The sequence below is a fragment of the Phycodurus eques genome, chromosome 8, assembly GCF_024500275.1.
Source record: "Phycodurus eques isolate BA_2022a chromosome 8, UOR_Pequ_1.1, whole genome shotgun sequence".
In the NCBI taxonomy this organism is placed as follows: Eukaryota; Metazoa; Chordata; class Actinopteri; order Syngnathiformes; family Syngnathidae; genus Phycodurus; species Phycodurus eques.
The window spans coordinates 25,193,965-25,209,995 of NC_084532.1; the positions used below are offsets into that span (position 1 = coordinate 25,193,965).

The 16,031-nt window shown below is 44.0% G+C and overlaps 2 protein-coding genes across 2 annotated transcripts in view; one reads left to right on the plus strand and one right to left on the minus strand.

Moving 5' to 3' along the window:
• The window catches only part of paics (phosphoribosylaminoimidazole carboxylase, phosphoribosylaminoimidazole succinocarboxamide synthetase), a 17,218-nt gene continuing 1,187 nt past the window's right edge, over positions 1-16,031 (minus strand). Inside the window, 15 exon segments of the mRNA XM_061683106.1 lie at positions 1-284; positions 367-525; positions 1,179-1,359; positions 2,430-2,513; positions 2,597-2,710; positions 2,958-3,137; positions 4,083-4,130; positions 4,132-4,262; positions 5,219-5,416; positions 5,497-5,536; positions 9,285-9,415; positions 9,643-9,720; positions 12,482-13,027; positions 13,106-13,165; positions 14,356-14,778. Of these exon segments, the coding sequence (XP_061539090.1) occupies positions 118-284; positions 367-525; positions 1,179-1,359; positions 2,430-2,513; positions 2,597-2,710; positions 2,958-3,137; positions 4,083-4,130; positions 4,132-4,262; positions 5,219-5,416; positions 5,497-5,536; positions 9,285-9,415; positions 9,643-9,720; positions 12,482-13,027; positions 13,106-13,165; positions 14,356-14,778 (2,540 nt within the window). The 3' untranslated portion in view covers positions 1-117.
• ppat (phosphoribosyl pyrophosphate amidotransferase) overlaps positions 5,768-16,031 on the plus strand; it is a 17,685-nt gene continuing 7,421 nt past the window's right edge. Inside the window, exon 1 of the mRNA XM_061683107.1 lies at positions 5,768-6,281. Coding sequence (XP_061539091.1) covers positions 6,154-6,281 — 128 coding nt within the window. The 5' untranslated portion in view covers positions 5,768-6,153. The remainder of the gene's footprint in view (positions 6,282-16,031) is intronic.

Below are 16,031 nucleotides of genomic sequence, written 5' to 3' on the forward strand. Positions count from 1 at the left end.
AGTTTAACAAATTATTTTTAATGGAAATGTTGACGCACAGATTCATGTTAATTTTTTTTTTTTTTGCTCAGAAGAGACAAAGCAGTCTGCCAGAGGAGGATCGATGATGATTTAGTCTCAGAGGCTGCAGGCCTGGAGCTTCTTGTCAGCCACCTTGAGGGCCACCCAGGTGTTGAGCATGGAAGCCCTCAGCTTGCACCACACCAGGTGATTGTTCAGCCCGAAGATCTGAGCCGCAAACTGAGCGGCCGCGTCGGGGGAGAGGATGGTGGCGCAGCCCAGACCTGCAGCGAGCGAGAAAAAGACAGACGCAATGAATGAGCGAGCTCTTCGACTGAAATCTTAAAAACCAAAAGCGGGACTCACCGCTCGGCATACGGAGGGAGGACCAAACGTCCTGGGAGCCCCAGTCGGGCGAGATGGGCGGGCAGTTGATGACGGGGTAGGCAGTGTTACCCGACATCACGGGGCCGAGGCCGTTGCTCCGGCCGGCCACCGCCACAAACACCGTGGGGATGCCGTCTCCTGTTAAACAGCGGCAACATGAAAGGCCACTTAACTTCTTTTACGACAATACTTTACTATCGTAATAATTTGCAAATCGTGGGGAGTCTGTCACTGCAATGTATGATTACAGTCCAAGAATGAGGCCATCGTTTCTTCGCTTTGCATTGCAGCACAGGTGTCAAACTGGCGGCCCGGGGGCCAGCTCCGGCCCGCCACATCAATTTATGTGGCCCGCGAAAGCGAATCAAAATTGCTCATTGTGTTCTGGTGTAAAACCATTGAGATATTTGCAAGCATTTTTTTGTTACCAATTCGACTTTGAAAAGAAATGTAATTGTCAAAAAAACATGTTTTTATAGGTTTCTGATTTCAAAACTGGTTACTCATCAATGTGTTGTGTATACGGTATGTAATTGCAGTATATGAGGTAATCTTTCATCTATATGGGTTCACAGTTGAAGCGGCCCTCCGGGGGAAGTCGCGTCATCACCCTGAGGCGGTTGAGAAAAGCAACAAGCCTACTTTGACAAAGTAAGGAGTAGAAGGTACAGATATTCTTTTTGACAAATGTACGGAGTAAAATTCAAAAGTTATCAGAAAAATAAATACTACTTAAGTACAGTAACAAATTTTGTTACTTCCCACCACTGGAGGAACAGGAAGACGCCAACCTTCGTATTCCGCTTTAATGCGCAGCGTCTCGTCGGGGCCTTTGTGCGCCGAGGTGACGCGCAGCACGCAGGGAATCCCGTAGGAACCGCAGGCCTTCTTAATCTTCTCACAGTGGGCCATGTCCGAGGTGGAGCCCATGAGAACCACCACCCTGCCGCTGGCCTGGGGCTCCAGCAGCAGCTGGGGAGGTGTAATATAAAGCATGTTTAGTGCCGCTAATTTAACCGTCGAAACCAAGCCCAAAAGTAGTTTTAGAACCAGATCATTTCAGAGTAAAAAAGCTCATTTGAAGCAAAGAGCAAAAGCAAATCTCCTAATCAGTTAGCCAATCAGAAGCTTAAAAAAAAACATATTGATGGAAAAGGCAAAGTAACAAAGACAGAGAAACACTGGAATATATTGGAAAAGCATGTAGCTCCCCATTGTGTAATTAAAAAAATAATAATGAAGACTATTTTATTTATGAAGACTTTTGGGGGGGGATAAGCTTTGCATTAAAAAAATATTAAAATTCTTGTTTTGAAACTTTAAATTGGAAATGTATGCTTTATATTAAAATAAATGTATTTTTAATTTGTATTTATTTTTGTTAATTAAATTCAAACATACTTGCTTTAAATTAAGTATCATTACAAATATGTGTTTCTTTGGATTTAAAAAAAACAACTTTTTAATAAGTTTTAATTGGCGTTGCATGTTTGGCATTAAAAGTTTTTTTTTTTTTTTTTAAATGAAAATGGATTAAGGGATGGATTTTCAGTTCTTAATTATTATAATTTTCATCTAAAATCTTAAACCTAATAGCATAAATGCCGAAATCATTTTATACTTTCTGTTACAATATAGAAATAAGATACCAATGTACTTTATGAAAATTGTTTTTTTGCTTCCTGAAAACATTCAAAAATGACTTGGGCAACTATGCTATTAGGCTAATGAAATAAGAAAAAAAAACAGGATTTGAGGATTTTTATTTATTTATTTTTAATTCGGAGACGCATGCTTTGCATCGAACTATAAGTATTTTCCTTTTTTTCCCCCAATATGCAGCTATGGAATAGGCAGCTTGCATGGCCAATATGCACTGATAAATGTACTCGTTTGTGTGTAAGCAGTTCAGAGTCCACTTGACCCAGTTAAAATTCAATTGTATGTTTGGAATGTCACCGACAGCACCGCAGTCGATTAAAAAGCACACGAACATCAAAAGCCTCTTCTGATAAGTGAGGATAAAAAAACCTTTGCCGCACCTTGACCCTTTCGGAGACCCACTCAAAGTTTCTCTTCACCATTTGCATGGCCTCTGGGGTCACCTCTTTGAGGTCACGGTACACCTGGAGAAGCGAGCACAGTCCTCGGCTCACTCCAATAATGATCACTTGGAAAGATTTCTTCTAAATAAACACAAAGTACTAACCTGCTTATCTTTCTGCTGGCTTCTGTCGCCGGCGGGCCACAGCCTCCACGAGTCGTTGTCGATCACATCGGCCAGAACAATCTCCTGAGTCTTCACGTTGACGCCAAACTCGATCTGGGAGGCAAAAAAAAAAAAAAGAAGAAGAATTAAAAAAATAAGAATCTGCATATCAAACTCCGTGTTTCGCCAGCAGGGGAAGCAATTCTCCCTCACATACACACGCAAAATCACCCAATCAGGCACTCGTGCAAAAATTCCAGCCACCCAAAAATCTTACACAAAAACTAAAAAATAAAATAAAACACGCACACACGCGTGCACACCGACACATACTCAGACGCTCACCCAATGCACGCACCACCTTCATGTCGACCAGCGTGCAGTTCTGCGTGGCCCAGGCCTTCTCCAGGATCTCGAAGACGGCCACGGTGCTGCGGTTCATGATGTCCACCTCGCACCGGCCGACGGTGAGGCCGGCCAGACAGAACTTGGCTTCCAGCACCTGCTCCTCCGACCACTGCGGGTCGTTGTTGGCGTCGTCCTGGAAGGCCAAAGCAGGGTTTTGTTTTTGTTTTTAAGTACCTGCGCTATTTTGGGGCAAGACTGCTGCCGGTGACCGATGGACTCAACCCAAACATGGCTGGATTCATGCAAGTGACATTTCAAATCGTAGTCACATATCGTAGCGGGCAAATAAAAAGCATGTCCGAATTTGGAGATTTTTTTGTTTCTTTTTGAAATCCAAAACATTAACAACAACTACCGCATTTCAACTGCAGGGAGTCCAAGGCTTTATTTGAAGTAAGGCTACAGTTGGTTGTGGTTTCTATTCATGCGACAGGCATTTGGTTACTTAAAACGGTGGAAACCATTTGTTCGGCGTGTATGCGTCTGCTGCATGCGCCACATGCACACAGATCCGCTACGCGAGTGTCAGTCGGCAGGTTGGCCGCGAGTGAATATACAATCCTTGCTTTTACCGTCTTTAATTAAGGATGCTTTGTTTAGTTGCCTTTTAAAATTGTGAGATGAATGCTTTACAGAGCAAATATTTTAAAAACTATTTTGGGGGGTTGAAAGATGTTTTAAATTTGTTTTTCTGGCTGACTTTGTTTTGCTTTGCATTGAAACTGTTTTATGTATTATTTTTTTCTTTTACCTGAAAGGATAAAAATGGTTATGAAGTGCTGCCTCCTTATCGAGGCTTGCATGTGCTTCGGAGTTCACGCTTGCTTTTTTGGGGACACGGGGATCAACAGCATCCCTAGTCGTCATGGTAACGAAACTCAACAGTAGAGGAGGCGGGGTGAGCAATGGCTTATTTGCATGCGACAAAACTGGGTGTAAAGTGTTCAGTCATTCTTGATCCTTGGGGTATTTTGACAAAAGTATGTTACAGGCATGTTTTTCAGACACCTGGGAACTGTTGATGAATTGTGGGGAGGGGGGGCAGGGGGCATCGCAATATGAGGTAGCGTGGACTCACTTTGAAGAACATCTCCATCTTGAGCGGGGAGAAGCGGTAGCCCTCCTTTCACGCCCGGGTTCCTCTTCAGGAAGGAGCCGGTGGCCACCCTGCGACACACCCACTCGATGGGAATCATCTCGCAGTGCGCCGCCACAAACGCCGTGTCGGAGTGCTGCCTCACAAAGGCCATCTTGATGCCTTCAAGACGTGGTATGAAACACGGGGGGGGGGGGGGAATGCGTGTCAAACACTACAATTAGAGGCAAGAGAAGGAGATGACGTTGCGTACGTTCCGCTTGATTACGAGTCACAGGGTGCTCATGTGCAAGATTTGATGGGTCTTATGAGTGGCAGACGGGTTACGATTCGAACATTCATTTAACAATCAGGCTGATGCCACGGCACATGACTGACTACTACATTACTGTGGACTTTCAACACTGGAAATGTTAAGAGCTAATTATATTCATTTACATGAGGTTAGGTTAGGTTGTCAATATATAGTGTAAAATGAAAGAATAATCAACTTAGGTGAAAATGATAATAATCTCCAGAAAATGTCAAACATTGTCAGCTGTTTTTGTGTTCAAATAAAAAGTTATTTTTAAAATTGTTATTCTTTGCATTGTATGAAAGGACAGATTTTATTTATATATATATATATATATATATATATATATATATATAATTCTATAAATATTAAAATTTTTGAATATAAATTTAACATACAAATAATATAATTATATTTTATATAACAATTTATACATCAAAATGTGTGTTCAGAATGTTTTTATAATTTAAAAAATATAGTGTTATAATTCACCTAATAATAATACAATGCATTATTGGATAATGCAAAAAAAAATAAAAGTGAGTTTCGGGCATTTTGCAATAAAATGTATAAATAAAATAAAACGTTGGGCGTTAATTTGTTTTAAATAAAATATTTAATTAAAATAAATATGATAAAACGTTTAGAATTGATAAAATAATAAAGGTGAGTTGAGAATAAAGTGATAACATTAATAAGTTAAATCACGTTGATGATGAACGAACAATGAACACCATTGTGTGAGTGTAATGCAAGTCGTTTTTGTGGATGCTTGTTTTTATTTTATTTTGTTGTTTTTTTTATAATATATATGTGTATTTACCAGATTGCTGCAGCAGTTCAAACACGCAGCTGGTGGTTTTATTGGCGATGGCCGCTTTGCCCTCCATCTGGTCTTTCCTCGCTGCATTCCCGGCGGTGATCTGGTCTTTGGACTGCACCAGAACCAGTCCAGGTTGATCCACGATCTCAAAAATCTGCTTGGTCTTGCCCTCGTTCAGCTTCTGGCCGATGGTCAACTCTAATTACAAAATAAAAAGAGACAGAGAAGCCATGTTAAAAGGTGCGCTTTTTTTCAGAATCGAAAAGATCGTACTTTACCTTGTGTGGTGGCCATGTTTCTCTTCGTCACGCCGCAGAACTGTACGACAAATGAAACACAAAAACCAGCAGTGAGCCACGCAAAAAAAAAGTTGTCAAGCGAAGATGAGAGGCGGAGGCGTGCAGGGAGCACAAGGCGGAAGTTGAGCGTTTCTTACGTGCTGTGAGAGCCAATCACGGCACTCCATTCACTCACTTTGGCCAATCAAAAGAGCGAACTGGCCTAACATGGGCGGGGGAAAGCCCAAACTCTCAACTCTGTTTCTTAAAGAAGAAACAAAGACCAACTGTTTTGGATTACATGAAGGCCACTTTGCCCATTTTCTTCTGTTTTTTGGGGGGGGAAAACACAATCGATTCACTCGCTTCAGGTGATTTGTTGTCGCACAACACGTCGAAATTCTTGATTCAATTTAAGTTGAAGTAATGGCGCTCGCCTTTAAAAACAAAACTGCGAACTTGTCTTTTTTTTTTTCTTCGCCTCTGACTGACTTTGTGTCCTTTTTTTGCGGGTTTTAATCGACCGTGTCGTGTAAAGCAAACACAGCCCTGTTGTGACACGTGCTCGAGAAGCAAGAATTGAGTGTTGTGCGCATGCGCAGATCGCTCTCTCGGCCACTTTGGCCCACCAGCGGCTAGCGAGAGGCGACAGCCAGGATGGAGTTCGACGAGTCCGGTATCGGGGAGGAGTGCGGGGTGTTTGGGTGCGTGGCGGCCGGAGAGTGGCCTACGCAGCTGGAGGTGGCTCAGGTGCTCACCCTGGGACTTGTGGCGTTGCAGCACAGGTAACGTAGACGGTCTCACACGCACACACACACACACACACGCACACACACACACACAAGCAATGACTTGCTTTTAAAGTCACACGAGGCACGTTTACAGACATTTGTAGCTCTTGTTATGCTTACAGGTAAAAAATAATAATAAGAAGAAGAAAAAAAGCCACAAAATGAATCGTTACGGTGTTATTTGTCCACTCGTTTTTAATCGTGGCATGTGACAATTGTGTCGCAGAACGTTGGAAGGTGGGAAAAGTTTGTGCCCGAGATGCGTTCAGGGACCGACGCTAGTGGTCTTGTAAAAGCGATGTCCAAACTGGTTTGACATTCTTCACATTTTGTCTACTAAAATCAGAGGTGGGAAGAGTAGCCCAAAAAAATAATAATAAAAAATACAAATAAATAATAATACTGTTATTTTAGAGCAGTGGTTGTCATTTTTTTTAACTTTATTTATTTATTTTACACAGAGTAGCACCACAAAAAAAATGTGTGTGTATATATATATATATATATATATATATATATATATATATATATATATATATATACTAAAATCCACTGGAACATTAGGCACAGTTTGAGCATTAACAATGCACTTTAATATAGGAAAATAAAAACTGTACTTCAGTTATTGCATTTAAAAGTTAAATAAATAAAAATACCTAAATACAAGTTTACAAAGAAACTGTTTTGAAATATTAAATGCAAATGTATTGTACTAAACAGTTAAATACAATTGAACTGTCCGTGGGCAGTGATTCTTTTGCGTACAACTAGAGGGAACCAGTGTACCACTAATGCTACTAGTACCGCCACAGAAATGAAGACGAGATACACCAGCTTGCTGTAGCAGCCTGGCGAACCGACGTGGCGGCCATGTTAGCAATGTTCCCATCAAAGGCAATGCATGGAGATTGAAATGAAGTCGTAATTTGTTCATTTCTCAACCGATTTTCATGAAGTTTACTTTTTTTGTCAATGCCAAAGCGTGTGCTATCAACATTTTTTTTTTTTTTTAAAAGCCCCAAAAATATTTGTACCCGTTAAAGGTTATTCCCAGTTTCCTTGTTGAGCTTGTACAGCATTGTGCGCAACCTGTATGCAACACAATGTGTCGAAAATCTTGTTCTTTCGGTTTTCTTGCTGTCCACACACATGGAATGTGCGAACAAGTTTGCCCTTACTAGCTTAGCGTCGCCGTAGGCACACAGCTCAAAAGGGGCGTGTCGTTACCAAGTATTCATATCTGCGAGTACCACACTTTGAGAGTCACTGCTTTTGAATAATATGACTCAAGTAAAAGTCCTCCAAATAATTAAATACTTAGTGGGGAAAAAAACTACTCAAGTACAGAGTAACTGGTGAATACCTGCACTTTTTTTTTTTAATCAGAGAATGAATGTCAAATTGACAAAAATATTAAATAGGAATGTGTAAAATCAAGTATTGTTCGACAATATCACTTCATATTCAATATTCCCATAAGGTGCCTTTGAGATTTACCCACTTCACCCAAAAAAGCTGAGATTTTCCATTGAACTTCATATTAGTTGTACGGTGGTGCTTTGAGATACAAGTTCGTTATGTGACCACGCTCGTAACTCAAAATCTTCGTACTTCAAATCATCTTTCCTCATTGAAATGAAGGTAAATGCCATTAATCCGTTCCCGCCTCCCCCCCAAAAAACTTTTGTAATTCGTTTATTAATAAGGGAAGTAGCATTCTGGAATATTGTACTTCCTAAAAACACGAAGTAATAATGTAAATAAATGCAATGTAAAAAATTCAAGTTTATTCTTTTTGATTTAATGCTGCAATCCAATTCATTGTGCTGCTCCTTGTGATGTGCCCGCCTTGGCCACCTGAAGGCAGTATAATAGTCATGCAGATGCAAATGAAGAATAGTACTTCTACTACTACTGCAAGTGACTCAGTAAGATGCCGTGATATTGTCTTTTGTGGAGGATAAAGAATATATGTCTGTTAATAGAGATACTGTATATTATCTTTATACGATCTGTCTTCTCTGGTATCTGTCGTTTGTGTTCAAGTATCCATTACTTAGAGTTCTCTAACCGTGAGTATCGATGCTAACTGTTAGCATGTCAATGGAGTTTTGCAGTTATTTTGTTGTTGTTGTTGTTTTTTTAACATTAAGCTCAGCAGACTTTCCTAAAACAAAGCTCTATGGTTGTTTTAAAGAAACATGTATTTCTCTTAGTTTAGTTTACAGTAAAATTGAACTGGGCGTGGCGTCTAACAGCTCGAAGCCTCTTTTTTGATGAATTCTTCAATATTTGCTCAACTGATCGGCCGAATGGAGGCTCGTGTCTGGAAAAACTCCTAAGTCGGGTCGCTCGTATCTCAAGGCACCACTGCAATAAGTAGATGTTATACTGTTAGAAATGTATATTGGTCAAGTGCACACTTTTGAACTGCAAGCGAGACAATTTACATGCAAACAGCAAAATATGTGAGCTTGCTGATAGGGTGGACGATGATAAAATGTTCAATATGATTATGAAAATAGAACATACATGATCAAAATGACATGTTTTCAGATATTTTTCTAATAATTGAGTATCAATTCACATTACACACACTGTAGTTAGCAAAGCAGTGTGTTGGACATGCCAAAATCACGTACATCCAATTAAAAAATGGTTTAAAATGAAGGAAACACATTGAAGAGACTTATTGTTCTGGTGTGACTGTTTGACTCCATCGGCATTTAGTTCTAAATCCCAATAAAACCTCTGAAGAACTTTGTCTCAAAAAGACTATAAAATGGCCCCTGATGGGTAACGTGCTCCACTCTTTCCCTTAACTAACCCTATTAAATGTCACCTCACTACTTCACAAGGAACAGTAACGTGATATGCATTCCACACGTGAGAGTAAGAGTGTGTAATCTAGTTTAAACCGTATTTCCCGGAGCAGCGGCCCAGCGTGACCTTCCATTGACGTGCACGTGACACTATCATCCTTATTTTAGTAATTACCTGCGTCTCTTGATGTGCATCTTGGTAGGCCATCGAGCACACTGAAAGGACTTCTATTATCGGAACGTGAGTCTGCTCTTCTTTAATGTTCACATTTTCGGCAGTTTTTTTCACTGGTGTCAGGAGATTGTCTGCGGGGGGGGAATACAACAGCATGATTTTTATGAATGCAAAAGGTTTCATTCAGTGGTTGCGTCATGAGTTTGGCCTTTTGTCCACAGTGACAAATGTTCCACTATCCGTACTAATTTCATCAAGAAGCCAATCATGGGACTCGGGGGAGTCAGTGTCTCGGGAATTACAAAGGCTTGTGCCTGTCATGTGAAGTAATTATCTAATCATTGGACACATTTCAAACCTTCGTCGTCCGCCTTCCTCTTCCTCCCTCGGCCAGTCGACAGAGTGTCGCCGAGGGTCAGGCTGCTTTCACGGGATCCTACAAACGGCATACCATAAAAGATAGAAAAGGTTAAGCACTAACTTAAGCACTCGTCTAATGTACAGATTTTGAGCGTTTTATGTGACATAATATGGAAAACATACTTTTTAATGTTCGTATAGTGATAGTTGGATCTCTAAATGCTGCCCCACTGTCAGTATTTTTGTAAGTTGCCTATTTTCCCAAACTTTAATTAATTTAAATCAGGTTTCATCCTTGGGGTATTTTGACGAAAGCATGTCACATACTTGTTATTAAGACATCTGGGAACTGTTGTGGTAAAATGCATCAAGTGTCTCTTTTTCAAAGTCAGTTGTCCTAATTATTACATTTTAATTATTACATTAAAATGGACCCCGATCAGAACCCGAGTGGTGTTCTGTTATTGGACTTCTGTGGTCATCACGGATTGTCCATACCGAACACCATGTTCAAACATAAGGGTGTCCACACGTGCACTTGGCACCAGGACACCCGAGGTCGTAGTTCCATGATCGACTTTGTGGTCGTGTCATCGGACTTGCGGCCGCATTTCTTGGGCAGTCGGGTGAAGAGAGGGGCGGAGCTGTCAACCGATCACCACCTGGTGGTGAGTTGGCTCCGATGGTGGGGGAAGATGCCAGTCCGACCTGGCAGGCCCAAACGTATTGTGAGGGTTTGCTGGGAACGGCTGGCAGAATCCCCTGTCAGAAGGAGTTTCAACTCCCACCTCTGACAGGACTTTGCTCACGTTCCGGGGGAGGTGGGGGACATCGATTCCGAGTGGACCATGTTCCGCGCCTCCATTGCTGAGGCGGCCGACCAGAGCTGTGGCCGTAGGGTGGTTGGTGCCTGTCGTGGCGGCAATCCTCGAACCCGTTGGTGGACACCACTAGTGAGGGACGCCGTCAAGCTGATGAAGTCGGACTTTTTTGGCGTGTGGGACTCCTGAGGCAGCTGATGGGTACCGGCTGGCCAAGCGGAATGCAGCTTTGGTGGTCTCTGAAGCAAAAACACGGCTGTGGGAGGAGTTCGGTGAGGCCATGGAGAAAGACTTCATGGCGGCTTCGAGGAAATTCTGGTCCACCGTCCGGCGTCTCAGGAGAGGAAAGCAGTGCACCATCAACACTATGTATAGCGGGGATGGGGCGCTGCTGACCTCGACTCGGGATGTTGTGAGTCGGTGGGGAGAATACTTCGAAGGCCTCCTCAATTCCACTGACACGCCTTCCCATGAGGAAGAATAGTCTGGGTTCTCTGAGGCGGGCTCTCCTATCTCTGGGGTTGAGGTCACCTAGGTGGTTAAAAAGCTCCTCGGTGGCAAGGCTCTGGGGTGGATGAGATCCGCCCGGAGTTCCTCAAGGTTCTGGATGTTGTGGGGCTGTCCTGGTTGGCACGCCTCTGCAACATCGCGTGGACATCGGGGACAGTGCCTCTGTCAGACTGGGGTGGTGGTCCCCCTTTTTAATAAGGGGTACCGGAGGGTGTGTTCCAACTACAGGGGGATCACACTCCTCAGCCTCCCTGGTATGGTCTATTCAGGGGTGCTGGCGAGGAGGGTCCGTCGGGAAGTTTAATCTCAGATTCAGGAGGAGCAGTGTGGTTTTCGTCCGGGCCGTGGAACAGTGGACCAGCTCTTCAACCTCGGCAGGTTCCTCGAGGGTGCATGGGAGTTCGCCCAATCAGTCTACATGTGTTTTGTGGACTTGGAGAAGGCGTTCGATCGTGTCCCCCGGGGAGTCCTGTGGGGGGTGCTTCGGGAGCATGGGGTACCGAACCCCCTGATACGGGCTGTTCGGTCCCTGTACGACCAGAGTCAGAGTTTGGTCCGCATATCCGGCAGTAAGTTGGACTCGTTCCCGGTGAGGGTTTGACTCCGCCAAGGCTGCCCTTTGTCACCGATTCTGTTCATAACTTTTATGGACTGAATTTCAAGGCGCAGCCGAGGCGTCGCGGTGGTCCGGTTTGGTGGCCTCAGTATTGCATCTCTGCTTTTTGCAGATGATGTGGTTCTGTTGGCCGTGATCTCCAACTCTCACTGGAGCAGTTCGGAGCCGAGTGTGATGACTGGGATGAGAATCAGCACCTCCAAATCTGAGACCACCGGGCTCTCCCTTAGAGATAGGGTGAGAAGCTCGGTCATCCGGGATGGGCTCAGAGTAGAACTGCTGCTCCTCCACATCAAGAGGAGCCAGATGAGGTGGCTGGGGCATCTGATTCGGATGTCTCCTGGACGCCTCCCCGGTGAGGTGTTCCGGGAACGTCCCACCGGGGACGACCCAGGTCACGCTGGAGGGACGATGTCTTTCGGCAGGCTTGGGAACGCCTCGGGAAGAGCTGGATGAAGTGGCTGGGGAGAGGGAAGTCTGGGCGTCCATGCTAAAGCTACTGCCCCCGTGACCCGACCTCAGATAAGCGGTAGAAAATGGATGGATGGTTGGACATTAAAATGTCAGAAATGAGCAACTGGAAATTCCTAGTGATGCCAGCATTACATTTGTTATTAAATTCAATTAAACTGGATTTGCTGCTTAATAATCACATTAGGTACTCAAGTTTCCATACAACATAAGGATTTAGAAATGGGTTCCCTGCCAATAGTGCAATAAGGAATTTTTTTTTTTTTATTAATTTAATAATAAAGAAATAAACAAAGTAATTCAATAAAAATAGAGAGTAAAATTGGTGGTAAAAATAAAATACCTAAATAAATTGATAGTAAAAATAAGATCACTGAATGATTACAAAGAGGAAAAAAATTAATGAAGTAAAAGTGTACCTAATGAAGTGTCCTGTGGGTGCCACTGGTCCAAGTGGTGACTGCTTCCCGTTTCCATCGCTCGTTGTTCTTGTGGCATTACTGCGAGACGTATCGACGAAATCGACTCTGCGGGGCACGTTCTTTCCTCTGCCTCCGAATGGGCGTCGCCCGCCAGCATCCCAATTCGGCGCAAGTCGACGCGGTGGTCCGTGTGCGAGCCCCTTGCCCTGCGATTCATAATGGCGTCCACTTCGCCGTAATATCTCATGAGGCGCTTCGGGTCGGCGTCGTCCGTCTTGCCCTTCTGGAGCGAGCGGTAGAGGTACTTGAGGTTCTTGTACTTGGTGTGGCACTGCTTCCAGTCGCGCTCGATGCCCTGCTGCATCAGCCGGTTGGAGATCTGCGTGAAGACGTCCCGCTTTCTGGTGGAGCTCTCCAGCTGGCGCCGCACCCGCTCGTCGGACCACACCTGAATCAGCGCTCGCACCTCCTGGTCGCTCCAGTTCCGACCCGTGTCCGACACGGTGACCACTTGGAGCTGGTCCACGGCGGACGGCTCCACCCCTGTTGAATTGACATCGGAAGGGAAGAAACTAAGTAAGCAAAGGGAGCGTGATGTTCGTAAAACATTTGGCGTATTACCTGTTCCTCTCAGTTTTGACTCCATATCCCCGTTCATGTCATAATGGTCGCTGTTATCATCTGACGGCGCAGTAAAGCAACACTTAATTGAACAGGAAATGTTGGAAGTCACATTTTAACATTGCAGTCAGTGTAAGATAAGGTTAACCACACTTAGTAGTAAAAGAACTCATTCGGTACCGAGTTCCAACAGGGAACATATGAGTTAACGAGGGCGTGTAACTGCCTTGTGCTCTAGCACATCTGTTCAGAATCTTTGAATTGTGATGTCACAATTTGGCGAATTTACATAATACTGTGCACAAGCAGAGTTTCTCCGGCGGCCACGACTTGGTAAATCCTCATTTCAAGCCAAAAGCTAAGCAGATTTGTGATTTGCGTGGCCACTGAATGCAGCACGCGCCTAGATCCGCAACACTTCAGAAGAAGAAGAAGAATCACCTTTATTGCCATGAACATGCATGCATGCATGCACACGAAATTTGTTCTCTGCATTTTACCCATCACAGTGAACACATACACATGCTGACAAGTGTAATTGGGCGGCTTGGTGAGAAGCGCTGCACCCACGAGTGAAAACACAATCAATGCCTTACTGTCTTTATTGGGGCTCATATGCACTTCGCAGTTTGCGCTCGGTCTTTTTTCCACAATTTCAGCAATAGGCTCGTGGCAGTATGTCATACTTCTCTACCCATTTGTAATGCCGTCACGCCAATGTGAATATGAGCGCAGCATGTAAAAAAAAAAAATGTTTTTTTTAATTAAATAGCGCAAGGCTAACACAAATTTCATCTGACTCTCCCGCGGTCTTCAGATGTGCCTAAGCAATAACAAATTCCATTGTGTTAAAAAAAATGTTGAAACCATTACTCTCTTGCCGTACCCAATGTGATTCGTGTTATGGCCGAGCTGTGATATTGAAACCAGAACTGTGATCTTTAGGCGCTAAAACCCTAGTTATGAGCGGAACGTAAAAACAACAAAACAGTATTGTTGCATTTAAAAAAAAAGAAAACACTTTTAGGCCATAAATATAAAGAAATCAATGGAAAAACTGTAAGAACAGTGGTAACTGAGTGTGATTGATTGATGTATTCTTACATACAAGCCACTAAAACTGTGACTAACTATCAAAGAATAATTTCTTGAACTGATGTCTTCATATTGCACGTCTCGCATGACGCTGGTTTTCCCGGAATATTGGTGCAATTCCGAATTGTACAACCTCCTCTTGGAATCATACTCACAGTTGTCTATCTCGATGACGACCTCACTTTCTGAAGCGGCCCCGTCATACAACCTCCTCTTCATCCCCAGAGAGCCCTCCTCCAGGCCACGGTCCAGCAGGATGGCCTCCACCTCGTGGAAAAACTTCATGTACTTCCCCGGGCTGCTGCGGCCGCCGCGGGCCGCGTGGGTGCTCTTGGCCATCTTGTAGTCGTACTTGAGGTTCTTGTATTTGGTGCGGCACTGTTTCCAGTGGCGCGCCACGCCGAAGGTGTGCTGCATCTGGCTGGATATCTCCTGGAAGATGTACTTGTTGTGTAGCGTGCTCTTCAGGCTCTCCCGGACGCGTCGGTCGGCCCAGATGCACAGCAGCGCTCGCACCTCGTCGTCCGTCCAGTGGCGGCCTTCCTCCACCCCAGGTAGCCCCTGGTGAACCTGGACTCCTGTTTTTCAACGTGAAATTTCAGATTTCACGGTCTAAATCAGACCTGGGCAAAATATGGCCCAAAGGCCACATCCAGGCTGTCCGCAATCTCTGACTGGCTCTTGCAAAGTCAAAAATAAAACCTAAGATACAGTGAAAGACTTCATCTGAGGAAATAAGTTCCATACCCACCTGCAAATAGGTGAAAATCTGTGCTATAAAGAAACCATTTCTTTATAGTTTTACCTCTCCCACAGGCTTTAAACTTATTAAAACACAATTTTTAAACACATTGCAAATGTATTTCAACATAATTTCCAAGCATTAACTATAGAAAATACTATACTTACTGTATTGTAGTATCTGTGTTGCCTTTAAGAGGCGGGGCCTGGTGGGGTGACGTGTGACCAAAGTGGTGGTTTGCCAGTTGGCTCAAGCTATGGCGAGTCTGGCCATTTAATAAATGGCATCGACCACTTTGGCTCTCTTTTCCCACATGCAAGGGCATTACAATAGGCATACTATAACAACCATAAAAATGTCCGCAATATCGCTGGGACTTTGCGATAGACAGGGGGAGGTGTTCCACAAAAACAATACACAACATTGCGAGGACACGGCTGATACACTGTACAGACGTTTATCTTGATTTCTACGCGTGCAGGGGGTACAAGCAAGCAAAAGTAACGACTTCATTGACTCTATATTCAGCAACTTTTCCTCCCACTCTAGCGACTATTTTTCAAAAATGTAACCAGCGACAATGCCAACAGCGTTCCTCATGTTAGCAACATTCTTATTAAGAGTGGGTTTTGCACTGATAACGAACTTGGAACGGCTAGCTGAGTGTTTGGTGCCCATAATGTCAGCAGACTCAATATACAAAACTGGGTGCAAACTGTTTGAAGATCCATCCATCCATTTTGTGAGCCGCTTCTCCTCACGAGGGTCGCGGGCGTGCTGGAGCCTATCCCAGCTGTCATCGGGCAGGAGGCGGGGTACACCCTGAACTGGTTGCCAGCCAATCGCAGGGCACATACAAACAAACAACCATTCACACTCACATTCACACCTACAGGCAATTTAGAGTCTCCAATTCATGCATGTTTTTGGGATGTGGGAGGAAACCGGAGTGCCCGGAGAAAACCCACGCAGGGACGGGGAGAACATGCAAACTCCACACAGGCGGGGCCGGGGATGGAACCCGGGTCCTCACAACTGTGAGGCTGACGCTCTAACCAGTCGGCAATTGCTGAAAATGGGCAGAGACTG